This window comes from Pseudophryne corroboree, chromosome 4, assembly GCF_028390025.1.
Source record: "Pseudophryne corroboree isolate aPseCor3 chromosome 4, aPseCor3.hap2, whole genome shotgun sequence".
Taxonomy (NCBI): Eukaryota; Metazoa; Chordata; class Amphibia; order Anura; family Myobatrachidae; genus Pseudophryne; species Pseudophryne corroboree.
This window is the reverse complement of record NC_086447.1, coordinates 201973417-201994583: the sequence shown is the minus strand read 5'-3', so window position 1 is coordinate 201994583 and position 21167 is coordinate 201973417. Positions and strand designations below refer to the sequence as shown.

The window sequence follows — 21167 nt, the reverse complement described above, 5'->3', positions numbered from 1 at the left end:
CACTGGCAGTGGCACTCTGGCAGCAAAAGTGTGCACTGTACTTAAAATATGTACTCCTGCTATAACTGCTCCCCAGTCTCCCCCACAATTAAGCTGTGTGAGCAGTGAGCACTCAGCACAGTCAGATAATGATATACAGTATTACATATGATGCAGCACACTGGGCTGAGCACAGATATGGTATGTGACTGTGTCACACTGTGTATCGTTTTTTTTCAGGCAGAGAACGGATTAATTAAACTGGTGGTCACTGGTCACACTATCAGCAGCAAGTAGTACTCCTCCTAATAATATGCTCCCCAAAATTTGTGTCTCTCTCTAGTACTCTAGTCTAAACGGAGAGGACGCCAGCCACGTCCTCTCCCTATCAATCTCAATGCACGTGTGAAAATGGCGGCGACGCGCGGCTCCTTATATAGAATCCGAGTCTCGCGATAGAATACGAGCCTCGCGAGAATCCGACAGCGGGATGATGACGTTCGGGCGCGCTCGGGTTAACCGAGCAAGGCGGGAAGATCCGAGTCGCTCGGCCCCGTGTAAAAAAAACCTGAAGTTCGGGCGGGTTCGGATTCCGAGGAACCGAACCCGTTCATCTCTAGTCTGTATATTATGACATATGGAGGGTGTGTGTGTATATTATGACATATGGAGGATGTGTGTGTATATTATGACATAGAAGGTGTGTCTGTATACTATGACATATGGAAGGTGTGTCTGTATATTATGACATATGGAGGGTGTGTGTGTATATTATGACATATGGAAGGTGTGTCTATATTAAGACACATGGAGGGTGTGACTGTATATTATGACACACGGAGGGTGTGACTGTATATTATGACTTATGGAAGGTGTGTCTGTATATTATGACATGTGGAAGGTGTGTCTGTATATTATGACATATGGAGGGGGTGTGTGTATGCTATGACATATGGAAGGTGTGTCTGTATATTATGACACACGGAGGGTGTGACTGTATATTATGACTTATGGAAGGTGTGTCTGTATATTATGACATGTGGAAGGTGTGTCTGTATATTATGACATATGGAGGGTGTGTGTGTATGCTATGACATATGGAAGGTGTGTCTGTATATTATGACACATGGAAGGTGTGTCTGTATATTATGACATATGGGGCGGTATTCAAATGATATATCACGCCCAATCTCCTTTCTAAAGTGATCTCCGTTATCGCGCATATCATGCCCATAGTAATCAGGTTTAGCTGTGCAAAGGGTTGGGTGCCCTCACTATCCCAGGGGTAGCCAGCTGAAATGATTATACCACACCCGTCAGCAGAAACAGAACGGCTGTAGAACGGGGGGGGGGGGGGGGGGATAATTGATTACTACCCTTGGAAGGTGTGTCTGTATATTATGACAAATGGAAGGTGTGTCGGTATATTATGACATATGGAAGGTGTGTCTGTATATATGACACATGGAAGGTGTGTATGTATATTATGACATACTGTATAGAAAGTGTGTGATACCCACTTTTTCATTAAACCCAGCCATCTCTCATCCTAGCCCACTATTCCATGCTCACTGCCTACCCCATCTGTGCCACTTCTCTCTGCCCACTGATGTATGTCTAATTGTGAAAGGTGTGCGGTGCACGAGGGCCCTTGGGTCCACTGGTCAGAGCCGGCCATAGGCATAGGCAAACTAGGCAATTGCCTAGGGCAGTGGTTCCCAAACTTTTTTGAATCACGGCACACTAGAATAACAGATTTTTTTTCACGGCACCCCTAGGCCAAACGTTTCTTATTGAGAAATTTAGAAAGAAATATTAAATTAAGTAAATTATGTTTAGATGTCATCCTTAGGTTCAGTTCTGTGGCAAGGGACAAGATTCACTTCTGTTTGTTCACATATTTTATGATTGGCAGCCACAAGCACTAGTTTTGCCTATTACATTGACAATAAATAGTTTGAATTGGTCCTGGAGCACCAACCTGAGGCACCCCTGCAACTGTCCCGCGGCACCCCAGGGTGCCACGGCACACAGTTTGGGAACCACTGGCCTAGGGCATCTGATATGTCTAGGGGCATCAGCAGCTTCTGCTGATTAAAATGATATGCGGCATGCCTATATTCTGTGCGTAGCATTTCATATGCAGATACAGCCACAGTCACACAGTATATAGGCATGCTGCATACCATTTTAATCAGCAGAAGCTGCTTGTGCATCCTAGCCACATAGCAATGCAAATAATATGCATTTTCATTAAAACAATGTGCCCGACGTTAGCATTGAGGCAATATTTATGAGGACACATCTGTATCCAAACAGAGGTAGAGGTCACAGTGTTAGTGGCAGTGTGAGTGCTGTGTGCATGTGAGTGGGTGGTTGTGCAGCAGTGTTCGGAATCTGTGTAAGGAGCATTATGTGTGTCATGTAAAAATGCATTAATAATGAGCAACATATGTGTAAGGGGCACTATGTGTGTCATTATGTGTATAAGGGCATTAATAATGTGCGGCATATGTGTAACAGGGTACTACTGTATGTGTGTCATTATGTGTATAGGGGCACTAATAATGTGCAGCAAATGTGTAGGGGGCACTATGTGTGTCATTATGTGTATAAGGGCATTAATAATGTGCAGAATATGTGTAACAGGGTACTACTGTATGTGTGTCATTATGTGTATAGGGGCACTAATAATGTGCAGCAAATGTGTAGGGGGCACTATGTGTGTCATTATGTGTATAAGGGCATTAATAATGTGTGGCATATGTGTAAGGGACATTATGTGTAAAAGGGCATTAATAAAGGTTGTCAAAATGTGTAAGGTGCATTATGTTTATAAAGACATTAATAATGTGTATCATGTGTAAGGGGCATTACTGTGGCATTATGTGTATAAGGTGCTCTACTAGGTGGCGTTGCATATAGAAAGGGCACTACTGTGTCGTCTAATGTGAATAAAGAGCAATAGGGTGTGGTGTAATGTGAATAAGGAGCAATTCAGTGTGATGTAATGTGAATAAGGGGCTCTACTGTGAGGAGTAACGTTTATAAGGTAAAGTGATACTACTGTGGGATGTAATATGAATTATGTACACTATCGGATGATCATATGTGAATAAAGTTGCAGTACTGTGTGGAGTAATTGGAATTGGGGTTATTGTGTGGCCATGCCCCTTGCCAGCAAAAACACACCCCATTTTGGGCTGTGCCCCAAATGTGTGAACTGTTCCTATTTAAAATATAGGGGGTACAAGGTCAGAGGCGGAACCAGCGGTGGTGCTAGGGGGCACTAGCCAAAATCTTGCCTAGGGCATCATACTGGTTAAGGCCGGCTCTGCCACTGGTCTCATACAAATCACCTGGAAAATAGCCACTGCACCCAGAGAGGTGTCCCTGGGAAGATGGTGTGGGAGCCATGTTTCCAGAGACCTGCACATGCCAGAGTCTACTGCATTGCCGGAGAGGACAGGCCCAATCGGAGCCTGCACATGGGCCCTCTACTTTCTTAAACTGCCTCTGTGTTTGCCCCTGCTGTTTAGAATGTAATCTCTCACAAGCTCCCCCTTCCATCATGTGCTTTTCCTTCCCTTACCATAATCTACTCTATACTCCCTATAACGGCACCCAATGCTTGGTTTCTGCCACTTTACTGCTTCTTTAAGTGTAATGACCACTGATACAGCAATGCTAATATACCATGTACTTGTCTTGTACTGCTTTCTTGTTTGCTCATTTGTTTATATGGGATGCATTTGATATGCCGGCTGTCGGGATCCCGGCGCTCACCATACCAACGCCGGAATCCTGACAGCCGGCATACCACAACTATTCTCCCTCTTGGGGTGTCCACGACACCCCTGGAGGGAGAATAAGCGCGCCAACATGCCTGCAGCATGGCGGGTGCAGCGAGCCCGCAAGGGGCTCTTTTGCGCTCACCCCGCTGCCTGCATGCCGGCGGTCGGGATCCTGGCGCCGGTATGCTGGTCGCCGGGATCCCAAGCCCCGGCATAGCATACTACACCCGTTTATATACTTTGTTAGATGCTATATACAGTATAATAATAATAATATCTCTGTATATTATGGGGACAGACTATTAGCATCATTAGGTTTTGCTCCCTCGTTTAACAATACCAGGAATAGTGGTCCAAATATTATAGAATCGAGTCATAGTCACCCCACCTCCTCCCCACAGATCTGCGATTCCCAGCAGTGTTCTCGCCATCCTGCCTACTTCACTACTCTTCCACGAGTAAAATAATAGCAATAGCTCGGAGACTGGGGCACTCAGAGTCCATCTGTACAACAGCCCCCCTCACCGCTATCAATGTGCACCCTACAGAGCAATGCTCAACCTAGCTCATCAGTTTTCTTGTATGCTTATCTGAATATAACCAGTATTGTGTATTCACCTTTTCTCTGACGTCCTAGTGGATGCTGGGTACTCCGTAAGGACCATGGGGTATAGACGGGCTCCGCAGTAGACTGGGCACTCTTAAAAGAAAGATTAGGTACTATATCTGGTGTGCACTGGCTCCTCCCTCTATGCCCCTCCTCCAGACCTCAGTTAGTATCTGTGCCCGGCCAGAGCTGGATGCACCCTAGGGGCTCTCCTGAGCTTCCTAGAAAAGAAAGTATTTGTTAGGTTTTTTATTTTCAGTGAGATCTGCTGGCAACAGACTCACTGCTACGTGGGACTGAGGGGAGAGAAGCGAACCTACCTGCTTGCAGCTAGCTTGGGCTTCTAAGGCTACTGGACACCATTAGCTCCAGAGGGATCGAACACAGGCCCAGTCCTCGGTCGTCCGGTCCGGGAGCCGCGCCGCCGTCCCCCTTGCAGAGCCAGAAGAACGAAGAGAAGTTGAAAATCGGCGGCTGAAGACTCCGGTCTTCATTAAGGTAGCGCACAGCACTGCAGCTGTGCGCCATTGCTCCCTTAGCACACCACACACTCCGGTCACTGATGGGTGCAGGGCGCTGGGGGGGGGGGGGGGGGCGCCCTGGCCAGCAATTAGATTACCTTACTTGGCGAAAAGCACATAATACAGTCTGATAAACTGTATATGTGCATTATCCCCCGCCATTAAAGTACATAAAAGGACAGAAGCCCGCCGCTGAGGGGGCCGGGCCTTCTTCCTCAGCACACCGGCGCCATTTTCTCTTCACAGCTCAGCTGGAAGGAAGCTCCCTAGGCTCTCCCCTGCAGTATCCTGGTACACAAAGGGTAAAAAAGAGAGGGGGGGCACATAAATTTAGGCGCAAAACTGTGTATATAAGCTGCTATAGGGGAAAAATCACTCAGTATAGTGTACATCCCTGTATTATATAGCGCTGTGGTGTGTGCTGGCATACTCTCTCTCTGTCTCTCCAAAGGGCCTGGTGGGGGAACTGTCTTCAAATAGAGCATCCCCTGTGTGTGTGGTGTGTCGGTACGCGTGTGTCGACATGTCTGAGGTAAAAGGCTCCTCTAAGGAGGTGATAGAGCGGATATGTGTGTGGGAGGGTGTCTCCGTCGACAACGCCGACACCTGTTTGGATATGTGTAAGTGCTGAGGTAAAATTATTGCACAAAAGGTTAGGGAACAGAAAGGAAATCTACCCTGGTCTGTCCCTATGTCACAGAGTCCTTCAGAGTCTCTCTATGTTCACTATCCAAAATAACAAAGTATCGACACGGAGTTTAACTCCACTGTCGACTACGATAATGCAAAGTTACAGCCAAGAGGGCTAAAAGATATTCAATATATGATTATTGGAATAAAAGATGATTTGCATATCACTGATGACTCATCTGTCCCTGACACGAGAGTACACATGTTAAGGGGAAGAATGCTGAGGTAAATTTCCCTCCTCTCATGAGGAAAAAGAGCGGGAATCTCCAGACAAGAGACGGCAGCTTCCCACAAGAGAATTCTCAGGCTGTATCCTTTCCCCACTAGGGCCAGGATGTGTTGAGAATCTTCCCCTTGGGTGTCCTGTTTGCACTAGCTATTCTCAGGGATCCTGCAGATAGTGTGCACATTCTAGTATACTAACCAGACCGGCAATTGTGTCGGCATGGGTTTATAGCGCTGTGGCAGCGTGGACAGGTACCTTATCAGCAGAGATTGAGACCCTAGTATGCATATAAATATTTTAAGATGCTGTCTTAAGTGATAGATATATAATTATAAAGCATGCCCAAAGGGACATGAGTATACTGGGTCCTAGAGACAAAAGCTATGTCGATTTCTGCTTGACGTGTCCTGTAGAATATACATTGGACAGATGATGCCGACTTAAGAGGCATATGGAAGGCTGAGGATTGTGTGGAGAAAGGTTCTCGGGCCTGGTCTCCACAGCTATAGCTGGTGATTCTGATATTTTGCCTTATATTCCTGCACAGCCTAGGAAAGCACAACATTATTAAATGCAGCTTTTCGAATAAAGAAACAAGAAAGTCTGAGGTGCGTCCTTTCTTGTCAGAGCCGGGGGCAGAGGAAAGAAGCTGTACAACACAGCTAGTCCCCAGGAACAGAATCCTCCCCGGCCTCTACAAAAATCCACCGCATGTCGCTGGGGCTCCACAGGCGGAGCTAGGCCCGGTGGGGACACGCCTTCGTAAGTTCAGCCACAAGTGGGTTCACGCCCTGTTAGATCCCTGGGCAATAGAAATTGTATCGCAGGGATACAGGCTGGACTGTGAGAAGATGCCCCCTCACCGAGGACCCGGCGGGCTTCCCCCCAAGAGAGGGAGCCAGTGTTAACTGCAATTCGGAAATTGTATCTTCAACAGGTGGTGGTCAAGGGTCCCCTCCTTCAACAAGAGGGTGTTATTATTCGACCATGTTATAATCCCGAAACCAGACGGTTCGGTTAGACCCATATTGAATTAAAATCCCTGAACATATACCTGAAAAGGTTCAGGTTCAAGATGGAATCGCTAAGAGCGGTCATTGCAAGCCTGAAATGAATCGGGACATAAGGGATGCATACCTTCGTGTCCCCATTTATCCACCTCATCAGGCGTACCTCAGAATTACGGTACGGGATTGTCATTACCAATTTCACCAAGGTAATGGCGGATATGATGGTGCTCCTGCGGAAGCAAGGTGTCACTATTATCACATACTTGGATGATCTCCTCATAAAAGCGAGATCAAGAGAGCAGTTGCTGGACAGCGTATCACCTTCTCTGGAAGTGAAACGGCAACACGACTGGATTCTATATATTCCGAAGTCGCAGTTGGTTCCTACAGCTCATCTGCCTCGCCTAGGCATGATCCTAGACACAGACCAGAAGAGGGTTTATCTCCCGATAGAGAGAGTTCAGGAGCTCATGACACTGGTCAGCAATCCATTGAAAACCAAAACAAGTGTCAGTGCATCACTGCACTCGAGTCCTGGGAAGGATGATGGCATCATACGAGGCCATCCCCTTCGGCTGGTTCCATGCAAGGACAATGGAACTTACTGGACAAGTGGTCTGGATCATATCTTCAGATGCATCGGTTAATCACCCTATCCCCCAGGGCCAGGGTGTCTCTCCTGTGGTGGCTGCGGAGTGCTCACCTTCTCGGGGGCCGCAGATTTGGCATTCAGGACAGGGTCCTGGTGACCACGGATGCAAGCCTCCGAGGGTGGGGGGCAGTTACACAGGGAAGAAAATTCCAAGGTTTGTGGTCAAGCCAACAGACTTGCCTTCACATCAATATCCTGGAACTAAGGGCCATATACAACGCCCTAAGTCAAGCGGAGTTCCTGCTTCGCGACCAACCGGTTCTGATCCAGTCAGACCGCAGGGGCTCATGTAAACCGCCAGGGCGGCACAAGGAGCAGGGTGGCGAGGGTAGAAGCCACCAGAATTCTTCGCTGGGCGGAGAATCAAGTAAGCGCACTGTCAGCAGTGTTCGTTCCGGGAGTGGACACGACCTCTACCCGGGAAAGTGGTGACTTCATCAGGAAGTCTTCACGCAGTTTTGCAAATTGATGGAAACTGCCTCAGGTGGACTACATGGCGTCCCACCTCAATAAAAAGATAAAAAAGGTTTTACGCTGGGTCAAGGGACTCTCAGGCGATAGCTGTGGTCGCACTAGTAACACCGTGGGTGTTCCAGTCGGTCTATATATTCCCTCCTCTTCCTCTCAGTCCCAAGGGCTGAGAATTGTAATAAATGGAGAAGTGTGAACAATATTCTTTGCTCCGGATTGGCCAAGAAGGACTCGGTACCCGGAACTGCAAGAAATGTTCTCAGAGGACCCATGGCCTCTGCCTTCTCAGTCAGGACATGTTGCAACAGGGACCCTGTCTGATCCAAGACTTACCGCGGCTGCGTTGGACGGCATGGCGGTTGAACGCCGGATCCTAGCGGAAAAGGGCGTTCCGGATGCAGTTATTCCTACGCTGATAAAGGCTAGGAAAGACGTGACAGCAAGACTTTTTCACTGTATATGGCGAAAATAGGTTGCTTGGTGTGTGGCCGGGAAGGCCCTACAGAGGAATTCCAGGGGGGTCGATTCCTGCACTTCCTACAGTCAGGAGTGACTATGGGCCTAAAATTAGGATCCATAAAGGCCAAGATTTCGGCCCTATCCCTTTTTCTCTCAAAAAGAACTGGCTTCACTGCCTGAAGTTCGGACGTTGTTACAGGGGTGCTGCATATTCAGCCCCTTTTGTGCCTCCAGTGGCACCTTGGGATCTTAACGTGTGTTGGATTCCTAAAATCCCACTGGTTTGAGCCACTTAAGACCGTGGAGCTAAAATGTCTCACGTGGAAAGTGGTCATGCTTTTGGCCTTAGCTTGGACTAGGCGTGTGTCAGAATTGGCGGCTTTGTCTTGTAAAAGCCCATATCTGATCTTCCATATGGAAAGGGCAGAATGGAGGACTCGTCCCCAATTTCTCCCTAAGGTGGTATCATCGTTTCATTTGAACCAACCTATTGTGGTGCCTGCGGCTACTAGGGACTTGGAGGATTCCAAGTTGCTGGACGTAGTCCGGGCCCTGAAACTTTATGTTTCCAGGACGGCTAGAGTCAGAAAAACTGACTCGCTATTTATCCTGCATGCACCCAACAAGCTGGGTGCTCCTGCTTCAAAGCAGACTATTGCTCGCTGGATCTGTAGCACGATTCAGCTTGCACATTCTGTGGCTGGACTGCCGCATCCTAAATTAGTAAAAGCCCATTCCACGAGGAAGGGGGCTCTTCTTGGGCGGCTGCCCGAGGGGTCTCAGCTTTACAACTTTGCCGAGCTGCTACTTGGTCGGGTTCAAACACTTTTGCAAAATTCTACAAGTTTGATACCCTGGCTGAGGAGGACCTTGAGTTTGCTCATTCTGTGCTGCAGAGTCATCCGCACTCTCCCGCCCGTTTGGGAGCTTTGGTATAATCCCCATGGTCCTTACGGAGTACCCAGCATCCACTAGGACGTCAGAGAAAATAAGAATTTACTCACCGGTAATTCTATTTCTCGTAGTCCGTAGTGGATGCTGGGAGCCCGTCCCAAGTGCGGACTCTCTGCAATACATGTATATAGTTATTGCTTAACTAAAGGGTTATTGTATGAGCCATCTGTTGAGAGAGGCTCAGTTATTGTTCATACTGTTAACTGGGTATAGTTATCACGAGTTGTACGGTGTGATTGGTGTGGCTGGTATGAGTCTTACCCTGGATTCCAAATCCTCCCCTAGTAATGTCAGCTCTTCCGGGCACAGTTTCCCTAACTGAGGTCTGGAGGAAGGGCATAGAGGGAGGAGCCAGTGCACACCAGATATAGTACCTAATCTTTCTTTTAAGAGTGCCCAGTCTCCTGCGGAGCCCGTCTATACCCCATGGTCCTTACGGAGTACCCAGCATCCACTACGGACTACGAGAAATAGAATTACCGGTGAGTAAATTCTTATTATATCTTACTGTTACGTTTAATATTGTCAGTGCAAAGTATGAGTGTTTGCCCTCTGTCTGAAAGTTGTATAAATTGTTTTCATTTCAGCGACTGGAGAACACGGTCCTAAACCCAGGGAGCATGTCTGAGGACAGGATACTGAGTGTCCGCAGTGGGGAGAGTGTGCGAGACTCACTGACGCCTGTCCCAGCCCGTATAAGAGAGATCATCACACAGAATCTAAGCGAAGAGCCCGGTCACAGTACGTTCACTCAGTTATTTCTATCACACAGCTACAGAGGCAGCTACAGGGGTGCATTCCCCAAATTATAACAGTTGCAGACAATATATTTTTACTGTGTTTGATTCCTGATCTTCAGTACATAATTACTGGTTGCTGTATTCCTTAAGGTTCAGTGCATTGTGGCCCTGATTCAGAGATGGGCCCAGTTCCTACAGCAGCTGCGTCTTTGGATGCAGCTGCTGTACGAAAATATACACAAGCAGCAGCAGGCGTCCTGAGTAAATAGACACCTGCATGCTTGTGTGACCCACTGCTGCACCAGAAGATGCAGGATAGAATCGCCCATGTGAGTGACCCTCAGGTTACTCAGCATGGCTGGGCTCCACCCTGCTAGGGCCAGTGAAGCTGCGTCCAAGGACACGTCACTAGCCTAGCCACTCCCATAAAATGGGGTGACACGCCCCCATTATCAGGAACACTAGCTACGCCCACCTCGGCCCTAAAAGTGCTATCATACTGTCAAATCAGGCGCGGCTTGGAGGCACTGTGTACGGGTCCTGTACATGCGCAGCCGCCCCATCATCGGAGAGGTACAGTACATACATCTCTGAATTCTTTATTAAGTCCTTTGTATAAAGTAGTAGTATAGTAGATCTATCAATTGTGTGTTGCCACCATTCCCTCAGTAATGAAATATTGAGTACAGTATATGTCAGGCTGCTGTCCTTGCCTTCGTCTGACGTAGATTGTCTGACACCGCCTTCTGTTACCAGGCTTCACAGAATCATACCATGAACTCAATCTGAATGAGGAGAACAAATCTCTGCAGGATGAGTTATACCGTCTCAAAGACCTGTTAGCACTAACCCGTGCTGAGCGCGATGACCTGACCATCACAAACCGCACCCTGACTGCTAAGGTAAAGACTTCTACATATGTAGATTGTAAAGTACAATGGAATTTGCTGGTGCTATGTAAGTAAATGTTAATTGTAAGGGTGTTAGGGATACCCCTGTTTTCGGTGTACCCTGGGGGGTAATTCTGATCTGATCGCTGGGATGTGTTTTTAGCTGTCCTGCGATCAGATAGTCGCCGCCTACAGGGGGAGGGGAAATCACTGTGCAAGTGTGCGTTCGCTTCTGTAGCAGAGCTACACAAAAATCAGTTTGTGCAGTATCTGTGCAGACCAGGACTTACTCAGCCACTGCGATGGAATATTGCTGATCGGGGCCGAAGCTGACGTTGGACACCGTCCCTTCAAACGCTTGGTTCCGCCTGCGTTAATCCAGACACGCCCGGAAAACGGTCAGTTGCTACCCACAATTGGCCTCTTCCTGTCAATCTCCTTGCGAAAACCCGGGCGTTCGGATTTTTCGCACGATCCCGTCACTAGGCACCGATGCCTGTTGCTGGTTTGCGACATGGGGGCACATTGCGGTGCGTGTGCAGTTCGGATCTGATTGCCCACTGTGCAAAAACGCACAGCAGCGATCAGATCTGAATTACCCCCACTGTGTTCTGTACTACATTTTTCCATGTAAGCCCTACAGCTACACACCACACTAAACTGTACGTGTAACCAGCTGTAGCTGCCTGTTATCTCCAAATTGCATTTGTCGCTTTTTTTTTAAATATATTTTTTAGTCTTATTATTTTGTCAAACGAAAATAATGACCGTAGACATGCGTACAGAGGGCCTGATTCTGGTACTGATACAAAGTGGCTCAGTATGCGGAAGCCAGAGTTACTACCCTATGTTAATGCAGGTTTCCGTAGGGCTTATATGATGATAATAATAATAATAATAATAATAATAATCATTTTATTTATATAGCGCTCTTTCTCCAACTGGACTCAAGGCGCTTTACAGACATCAAAAACAATGCACATGATACAGAGGATTTGAGTAATACAACAATAGATAAGCCACACAGACATAAAAGAAAACCTTAAGCACACAGAAAGCATAATGCAGGATTGGTGTAGGCATTTTGGGTAATAACTTCCAAGGGTTGTGTATTCCACCCTCACAAGGTACCAGATGCGGCAGCCATCTTGGGCGCTCAGCGTAGGATTACCCAGGGTGGAATAGTCCACCCCTAGAAGAGATGACACAAAATGGGGGTGATTTCAGAGTCCTACAGTTCAGAGTAGGGTTCCATCAAAACCATCAGGCCTATGTATTTTTCATCCCATCCACAAGTGTACCATATGGGGCAGCCATGTTGGGAGCACTTTGAAGGTTACACTGTGGGAGGTGAGCCATACAAGGGCCAAGTTCATATATGGGAAAACTGACGCTTGTGTAGTAGTATGATGTACCCTGCATGTAGGGCACAATGGAAAGGTGTGCAATCAGTGGAGGTAAACATTACAGGAAAAATACATGGTGGGGTTGAAGCGAGCAATGGGAAAAAAAAAAAAAAACAACACAATAGCAGGCAACTAGTGGCAGAAGTAGGATTGGGATAACATTATTTTGATCAGATCTTAGTACAGGTGGGTAGGAGAATGTGGGGGGCATGCTCAGAAGCAATGGGGATGTCCCTGCTGAGCGTGGTCCTGGTGCTGTGCACCCACAGTTCCCTGTTCATCTTGATGGTTAGGCCCAGGGGCAGACTTGATGTTCTCAGCCAGAGAGGTGGTAAGCCTGGTCTTGGAGTTCTCATGTTTGAGGCGAGGAGAGGCCACATAAAGTTCCAGAGTTTTTGTGGTTGTGATGCAGTCCTTCTGTTTATTTGTAAGTTTGTTTGCCTTCTATTTTCCTTCGGTTTAACACAGGTATAACACTGCTGTTGATTTTCGCTGCCACTTCATAAAATAGCCACTGCAGCGTTCTAATAAGCCTGGCGTCCTATGCTATACTGAATAAGTAAGTCTACAAACACATGTCCTTTCTGATTACAACCCCCTCCCCCACACAGCAACCCTCCACCAAAAGGTGTTAATCAACTACCAAATGTTAGATTTGTAAACCCCAGACAATCACTATAAGTTTTTGCACACTACAGATATTAATCCACTTAAAACAATTTTCTAAACAAGCAATGTAATGTGCAATGGTCTGCAATAATTACCAAATAGATCTTTACTAATAAAGTAGCAATGGTCTGCAATAATTACCAAATAGATCTTTACTAATAAGAATCCGTGTGGCTTCAATCGGGACACCGTTCCGCCCTCTGATTTACATATACAGCTGCAACTATCATATTAGTGTCGGCGCTCGCTCCTGGGCCATGCTGGGTGCAAGAGATTCGTTCCTTCACTGACTCAGAGTAGCACGGAAATCTAGCTTCACGTCCACGAGACACCCATGACACACCCACGAGACTCCCATGACACGCCTATGAGACTCCCATGACATGCTCACAGACTCCCATGACACACCTATGAAACTCCCATGACACACCTATTAAACTCCCATGACATGCCCATGAGACTCCCATAACACGTCCACGAGACTCCCATGACACATCCGCAAGACTCCCATGACACATCCACAAGACTCCCATGACACATCCACAAGACTCCCATGACACATCCACAAGACTCCCATGACATGCCCACGAGACTTCCATGACACTCTCACGAGACTCCGAGGACACACCCATGAGACTCCCATGCCTATAGACAGATCTGCATGTGACTGCAGAGTTACCGCTCAATTGCTGCACTGAAACACCCATTTCATGCAAACAGAGATCTGTTCAAGATCCATCTGACTCTGACTGGCCAGAGATGTACGAAAAAGTGTACATTAGTTTCAGCACATCTGCAGTATGCCAGAACTCACTATTTGCAGCCATATAAGGAGAGTTCAGAATCAGGCCCAAAATGAGTGTAGAGGTTTCAAAAGGAAAAGAAAGACTCTGTGTTGGGGCACTCTTTAAAATAAAACTTAACTTTTAATTAGTATGCGTTAAAATTTGAAATACACAAACAGACACACATATAGTACACTGAGGGAGGTTATGGGTTAAGCCTTCCTCACATGATATCATGAATCTATAACCCAAATTTGGGAAGACAAATTGCAGATTCTAGAAAATCAAAAACTAGCAGTAATATATTCTCCAAACATTTTAGGTGTTAGTGGCACCAAGGTGAAAATATCACAAATTCAAGATTACAAATGACTGAAGATTCAGATATGTAACACAGTGGCATATAATGAGGAAAATAAGACTAAAATTTAGTAAATTTTTGAATGTCAACTGTGCTAGTATCTCCTGGTAAGGATTAATTGGCCATTTAAAGAGTTATGAAAATCAAATTTATATGTTGTATACAAATCTCTGTCAAATAGCTTGTCATAAAAAAGAAATATGAAAGAAGAGGGTGGGGGTCAAATGTTGCTCCACCACTTCTGCTGTCCACACAGATTTGGGAGTGTTATATTACTGCACCCAATATTCCCTAGTGGTCTCCCTTCTAGGTACTAATGGAGCTCTCACTGCTTAGCTTCCAAGATCAGGCGAGATTGGGCGTGACCAGTGAGATATGACAGTAATATCCCAAGAGTAATGAATGAGAGAGTGTTTGGTTATTGACGCCCACACAGTGAACAAGCCACCTCCAGGTGAAACGGCCGTCTGTGTAATGTGGAGCTGAACAGTGCACGGTTCAGCCCACACACCTCCTGGTATCGTATACATGCCCATCTGGGCTGGTCAATTATTTGCTACTTTGAATTTTCAAGCTATTGTGGTTTATTTATTGAGCTGACAAAATCTATCATTATAATTTCTCTAACGTCCTAGTGGATGCTGGGGACTCCGTAAGGACCATGGGGAATAGACGGGCTCCGTAGGAGACTGGGCACTCTAAAGAAAGATTTAGTACTACCTGGTGTGCACTGGCTCTATGCCCCTCCTCCAGACCTCAGTTAGAATCTGTGCCCGGCCAGAGCTGGGTGCTTTTAGTGAGCTCTCCTGAGCTTGCTAATAAGAAAGTATTTTAGTTAGGTTTTTTATTTTCAGAGAGCTTCTGCTGGCAACAGACTCTCTGCTACGAGGGACTGAGGGGAGAGAAGCAAACCTACTAACTGCGGCTAGGTTGCGCTTCTTAGGCTACTGGACACCATTAGCTCCAGAGGGTTCGAACACAGGATCTTAACCTTGGTCGTCCGTTCCCGAAGCCGCGCCGCCGTTTCCCTCGCAGAGCCAGAAGACAGAAGCCAGCGGAAGCAACAAGACATCGAAATCGGCGGCAGAAGACTCCTGTCTTCACATGAGGTAGCGCACAGCACTGCAGCTGTGCGCCATTGCGCCCACACTACCCACACACTCCGGTCACTGTAGGGTGCAGGGCGCAGGGGGGGGGGCGCCCTGGGCAGCAATCAGGATACCTCTTGGCAAAAAGACACATATATACAGCTGGGCACTGTATATATGTACGAGCCCCCGCCATTTTATTTACACAGACCCGGGACAGAAGCCCGCCGCTGAGGGGGCGGGGCCTTCTTCCTTAGCACTAACCGGCGCCATTTTCTCTCCACAGCTCCGCTGAGAGGAAGCTCCCCAGGCTCTCCCCTGCAGTATCAAGGTAGAAAAAGGGTAAAAAGAGAGGGGGGGGCACATAAATTTAGGCGCAAATTATCATGAACAGCAGCTACTGGGTAAACACTAAGTTACTGTGTAATCCCTGAGTTATATAGCGCTGGGGTGTGTGCTGGCATACTCTCTCTCTGTCTCCCCAAAAGGCCTTGTGGGGTCCTGTCCTCAATTAGAGCATTCCCTGTGTGTGTGCGGTGTGTCGGTACGTTTGTGTCGACATGTTTGATGAGGACGGTTGCGTGGAGGCAGAACAAGTGCAAGTGAATGTGGTGTCGCTGCCGACGGCGCCGACACCTGCTTGGATGGATATGTGGAAGGTGTTAAATGATAACGTAAGCTCCTTGCATAAAAGGTTGGATAATCAGTCAGGGTCTCAACCCATGTCTGATTCTACAGCTCAGGGGCCGTCAGGGTCTCAAAAGCGCCCACTATCCCAGTTGGTTGACACAGATGTCGACACGGATTCTGACTCCAGTGTCGATGATGATGATGCAAAGTTGCAGCCTAAAATGACTAAAGCCATCCGATACATGATTATAGCAATGAAGGATGTATTGCACATATCGGAGGAAAACCCTGTCCCTGACAAGAGGGTTTATATGTTTGGGGAGAAAAAGCAAGAAGTGATTTTTCCCCCTTCACATGAATTAAATGAGTTATGTGAAAAAGCGTGGGATTCCCCTGATAGGAAAGTACTGGTTTCCAAAAGATTACTTATGGCGTATCCTTTCCCGCCAACGGATAGGTTACGCTGGGAATCCTCCCCTAGGGTAGACAAAGCGTTGACACGCTTATCTAGAAGGTGGCCCTGCCGTCACAGGATACGGCCGCCCTTAAGGATCCTGCGGATAGGAAGCAGGAAGGTATCCTGAAGTCTGTTTATACACATTCTGGTACTCTTCTGAGGCCAGCAATTGCTTCTGCCTGGATGTGTAGTGCTTTAGCAGCATGGACAGATACTCTGTCTGAGGAGATAGATACCCTGGACAGGGAGACTATGTTACTGACCCTAGGGCATATCAAAGACGCTGTCCTATATATGCGGGATGCCCAGAGGGATATTTGCCTGCTGGGCTCTAGAATAAACGCAATGTCGATTTCTGCCAGAAGGGTCCTATGGACTCGGCAATGGACAGGTGATGCCGACTCTAAAAAACACATGGAGGTGTTACCTTATAAGGGTGAGGAATTGTTTGGGGACGGTCTCTCGGACCTAGTTTCCACAGCTACGGCTGGGAAGTCAAATTTCTTGCCATATTCCCTCACAGCCAAAGAAAGCACCGTATTACCAAATGCAGTCCTTTCGTTCACAAAAAAGCAAGAAAGTCAGAGGTGCATCCTTTCTTGCCAGAGGCAGGGGTAGAGGAAAAAAGCTGCACCATACAGCTAGTTCCCAGGAACAGAAGTCCTCCCCGGCTTCCACTAAATCCACCGCATGACGCTGGGGCTCCACAGCCGGAGCCAGGAGCGGTGGGGGCGCGTCTCCGAAATTTCAGCCACCAGTGGGTTCGCTCACGGGTGGATCCTTGGGCTATACAAATTGTGTCTCAGGGATACAAGCTGGAATTCGAGGTGACGCCCCCTCACCGTTACCTAAAATCGGCCTTGCCAGCTTCCCCCATGGAAAGGGAGGTAGTGTTGGCAGCAATTCACAAGCTATATCTCCAGCAGGTGGTAGTGAAGGTTCCCCTCCTTCAACAGGGAAGGGGTTACTATTCCACTATGTTTGTGGTACCGAAACCGGACGGTTCGGTCAGACCCATTTTGAATTTAAAATCCCTGAACATTTATCTGAAGAAATTCAAGTTCAAGATGGAATCGCTCAGAGCGGTCATTGCAAGCCTGGAGGAAGGGGATTTTATGGTGTCTCTGGACATCAAGGATGCGTACTTGCATGTCCCCATTTATCCACCTCATCAGGAGTACCTCAGGTTTGTGGTACAGGACTGTCATTACCAATTCCAGACGTTGCCGTTTGGCCTGTCCACGGCACCGAGAATATTTACCAAGGTGATGGCGGAAATGATGGTGCTCCTTCGGAAGCAAGGGGTTACAATTATCCCATACTTGGACGATCTCCTCATAAAGGCGAGGTCCAGGGAGCGGTTGCTGATCAGCGTAGCACACTCTCAGGAGGTGTTGCGACAGCACGGCTGGATTCTGAATATTCCAAAGTCGCAGCTGATTCCTACGACGCGTCTGCCCTTCCTGGGCATGATTCTGGACACAAGCCAGAAAAAGGTGTTTCTCCCGAAGGAAAAGGCTCAGGAGCTCGTGACTCTGGTCAGTGACCTCCTAAAACCAAAACAGGTGTCGGTGCATCACTGCACGCGAGTCCTGGGAAAGATGGTGGCGTCATACAAAGCCATTCCCTTCGGCAGGTTCCATGCGAGGATCTTTCAGTGGGATCTGTTGGACAAGTGGTCCGGATCGCATCTTCAGATGCATCGGCTGATCACCCTGTCCCCCAGGGCCAGGGTGTCTCTTCTGTGGTGGCTGCAAAGTACTCACCTCCTCGAGGGCCGCAGGTTCGGCATACAGGACTGGGTCCCGGTGACCACGGATGCAAGCCTCCGAGGATGGGGGGCAGTCACTCAGGGAAGAAACTTCCAGGGGCTGTGGTCAAGTCAGGAGACTTGTCTGCACATCAATATCCTGGAACTAAGGGCCGTATACAACGCCCTGAGTCAAGCGGAGCCTCTGCTTCGAAACCAACCAGTGCTGATTCAGTCAGACAACATCACTGCAGTGGCCCATGTAAACCGCCAGGGCGGCACAAGAAGCAGGGTGGCAATGGCAGAAGCCACCAGGATTCTTCGTTGGGCGGAGAATCACGTACTAGCACTGTCAGCAGTGTTCATTCCGGGAGTTGACAACTGGGAAGCAGACTTCCTCAGCAGGCACGACCTCCACCCGGGAGAGTGGGGACTTCATCAAGAAGTCTTCACGCAGATTGCAAATCGATGGGAACTGCCTCAGGTGGACATGATGGCGTCCCGTCTCAACAAAAAGCTAAAAAGGTATTGCGCCAGGTCAAGAGACCCTCAGGCGATAGCTGTGGACGCACTTGTAACACTGTGGGTGTTCCAGTCGGTCTATGTGTTTCCTCCTCTTCCTCTCATACCAAAGGTGCTGAGAATTGTGAGAAAAAGAGGAGTGAGAACAATACTCATTGTTCCGGATTGGCCAAGAAGGACGTGGTACCCGGAATTGCAAGAAATGCTCACAGAGGACCCATGGCCTCTGCCTCTCAGACAGGACCTGTTGCAACAAGGGCCCTGTCTGTTCCAAGACTTACCGCGGCTGCGTTTGACGGCATGGCGGTTGAACGCCGGATCCTAGCGGAAAAAGGCATTCCGGATGAAGTTATTCCTACGCTGATAAAGGCTAGGAAGGACGTGACAGCAAAGCATTATCACCGTATATGGCGAAAATATGTTGCTTGGTGTGAGGCCAGGAAGGTTCCTACAGAGAAATTCCAGCTGGGCCGGTTCCTGCACTTCCTACAGTCAGGAGTGACTATGGGCTTAAAATTAGGATCCATAAAGGTCCAGATTTCGGCCCTATCCATTTTCTTTCAAAAGGAACTGGCTTCGCTTCCTGAAGTTCAGACGTTTGTAAAGGGAGTGCTGCATATTCAGCCCCCTTTTGTGCCACCAGTGGCACCTTGGGATCTTAACGTGGTGTTGAGTTTCCTGAAATCTCACTGGTTTGAGCCACTTAAGACCGTGGAGCTAAAGTATCTCACGTGGAAAGTGGTCATGCTATTGGCCTTAGCTTCGGCTAGGCGTGTGTCAGAATTGGCGGCTTTGTCATGTAAAAGCCCCTATCTGGTTCTCCATATGGACAGGGCAGAATTACGGACTCGTCCGCAATTTCTGCCGAAGGTGGTGTCATCTTTTCATTTGAACCAACCTATTGTGGTGCCTGCGGCTACTCGGGACTTGGAGGACTCCAAGTTGCTTGATGTAGTCAGGGCTTTGAAGACGGCTGGAGTCAGGAAAACTGACTCGCTGTTTATCCTGTATGCATCCAACAAGCTGGGTGCTCCTGCTTCAAAGCAGACTATTGCTCGCTGGATCTGTAACACGATTCAGCAGGCTCATTCTGCGGCTGGTTTGCCGCATCCAAAATCAGTGAAAGCCCATTCCACAAGGAAAGTGGGTTCTTCTTGGGCGGCTGCCCGAGGGGTCTCGGCATTACAACTTTGCCGAGCAGCTACTTGGTCGGGTTCAAACACCTTTGCAAAGTTCTATAAGTTTGATACCCTGGCTGAGGAGGACCTTGTGTTTGCCCATTCGGTGCTGCAGAGTCATCCGCACTCTCCCGCCCGTTTGGGAGCTTTGGTATAATCCCCATGGTCCTTACGGAGTCCCCAGCATCCACTAGGACGTTAGAGAAAATAAGATTTTACTCACCGGTAAATCTTTTTCTCGTAGTTCGTAGTGGATGCTGGGCGCCCGTCCCAAGTGCGGACTTTCTGCAATACGTGTATATAGTTATTGCTTAATAAAAGGGTTATGTTATGTTGGCATCTGTTGTTTGATGCTCTGTTGTTGTTCATACTGTTAACTGGGAAAGTTTATCACGAGTTATACGGTGTGATTGGTGTGGCTGGTATGAGTCTTACCCTGGATTCCAAAATCCTTTCCTTATAATGTCAGCTCTTCCGGGCACAGTTTCCTTAACTGAGGTCTGGAGCAGGGGCATAGAGGGAGGAGCCAGTGCACACCAGGTAGTACTAAATCTTTCTTTAGAGTGCCCAGTCTCCTGCGGAGCCCGTCTATTCCCCATGGTCCTTACGGAGTCCCCAGCATCCACTACGGACTACGAGAAATAGATTTACCGGTGAGTAAAATCTTATTTTTTTTCTGTCATTTTTGCTACCATGGCTTTTCTTCTTGTTCTCTTTTGAAGAAATCATACATTTTCAATGTATTTTCAGCTGTACATCCATTCCCTTTAGAAATCATGATATACTGCGAGATATTCATTTAAACAGCTGTTACTCATTCAATACCGGTATTAGCTTATTCATGCTTTAAAGTTATAGCTTACCGTATGTATAGTGAATCTTCTTACTGTTAAACACTTTGCTTAAGTGGATATATTGTATTTGAACATCTACCCACAGCCTCATGATTTGACAGTCATATCGGTAATCTCTTTGCCTAAGTGGATATATTGTTTTTGAACATCCATCTTCATGTTTTGACATTAATCTCATATTTACTACTGTGTCATCCCTATTTCCTGTTTTTCATTTACCTTCATCCTAGCTACCTTCTATGGGCAAAGGCAACCCGTCTCTCTCATCCTCTGTCCGCTATATCAATATATGACAGTGGACAGCAGAAGACTGGCCCCAAACTCATACTTTCCTATGTATCCACCTCTTTCCGGCACCCTCTCATCGATATGCAAGCCTAATATCTCTCTGCAATGCTCCCAGTAACAGAGAATCTGTGCATTTATATTGGACAGCAGAAGTGCCTCTTCTTTGGTGGGCGTCAATAACCAAAC

General features: G+C 47.6%; 1 protein-coding gene and 1 pseudogene across 6 annotated transcripts in view; one reads left to right on the top strand and one right to left on the bottom strand.

Annotated features, from left to right (window-relative positions):
- CROCC2 (ciliary rootlet coiled-coil, rootletin family member 2) overlaps positions 1 to 21167 on the top strand; it is a 468757-nt gene that overhangs the window by 78182 nt on the left and 369408 nt on the right. For all 6 annotated transcript variants that reach the window (XM_063915774.1, XM_063915775.1, XM_063915776.1 and 3 more), the window contains exons 2-3: positions 9951 to 10104; positions 10860 to 11005. In XM_063915774.1, coding sequence (XP_063771844.1) covers positions 9951 to 10104; positions 10860 to 11005 — 300 coding nt within the window. The remainder of the gene's footprint in view (positions 1 to 9950; positions 10105 to 10859; positions 11006 to 21167) is intronic.
- LOC134912765 (5S ribosomal RNA) lies at positions 14484 to 14601 on the bottom strand (annotated as a pseudogene).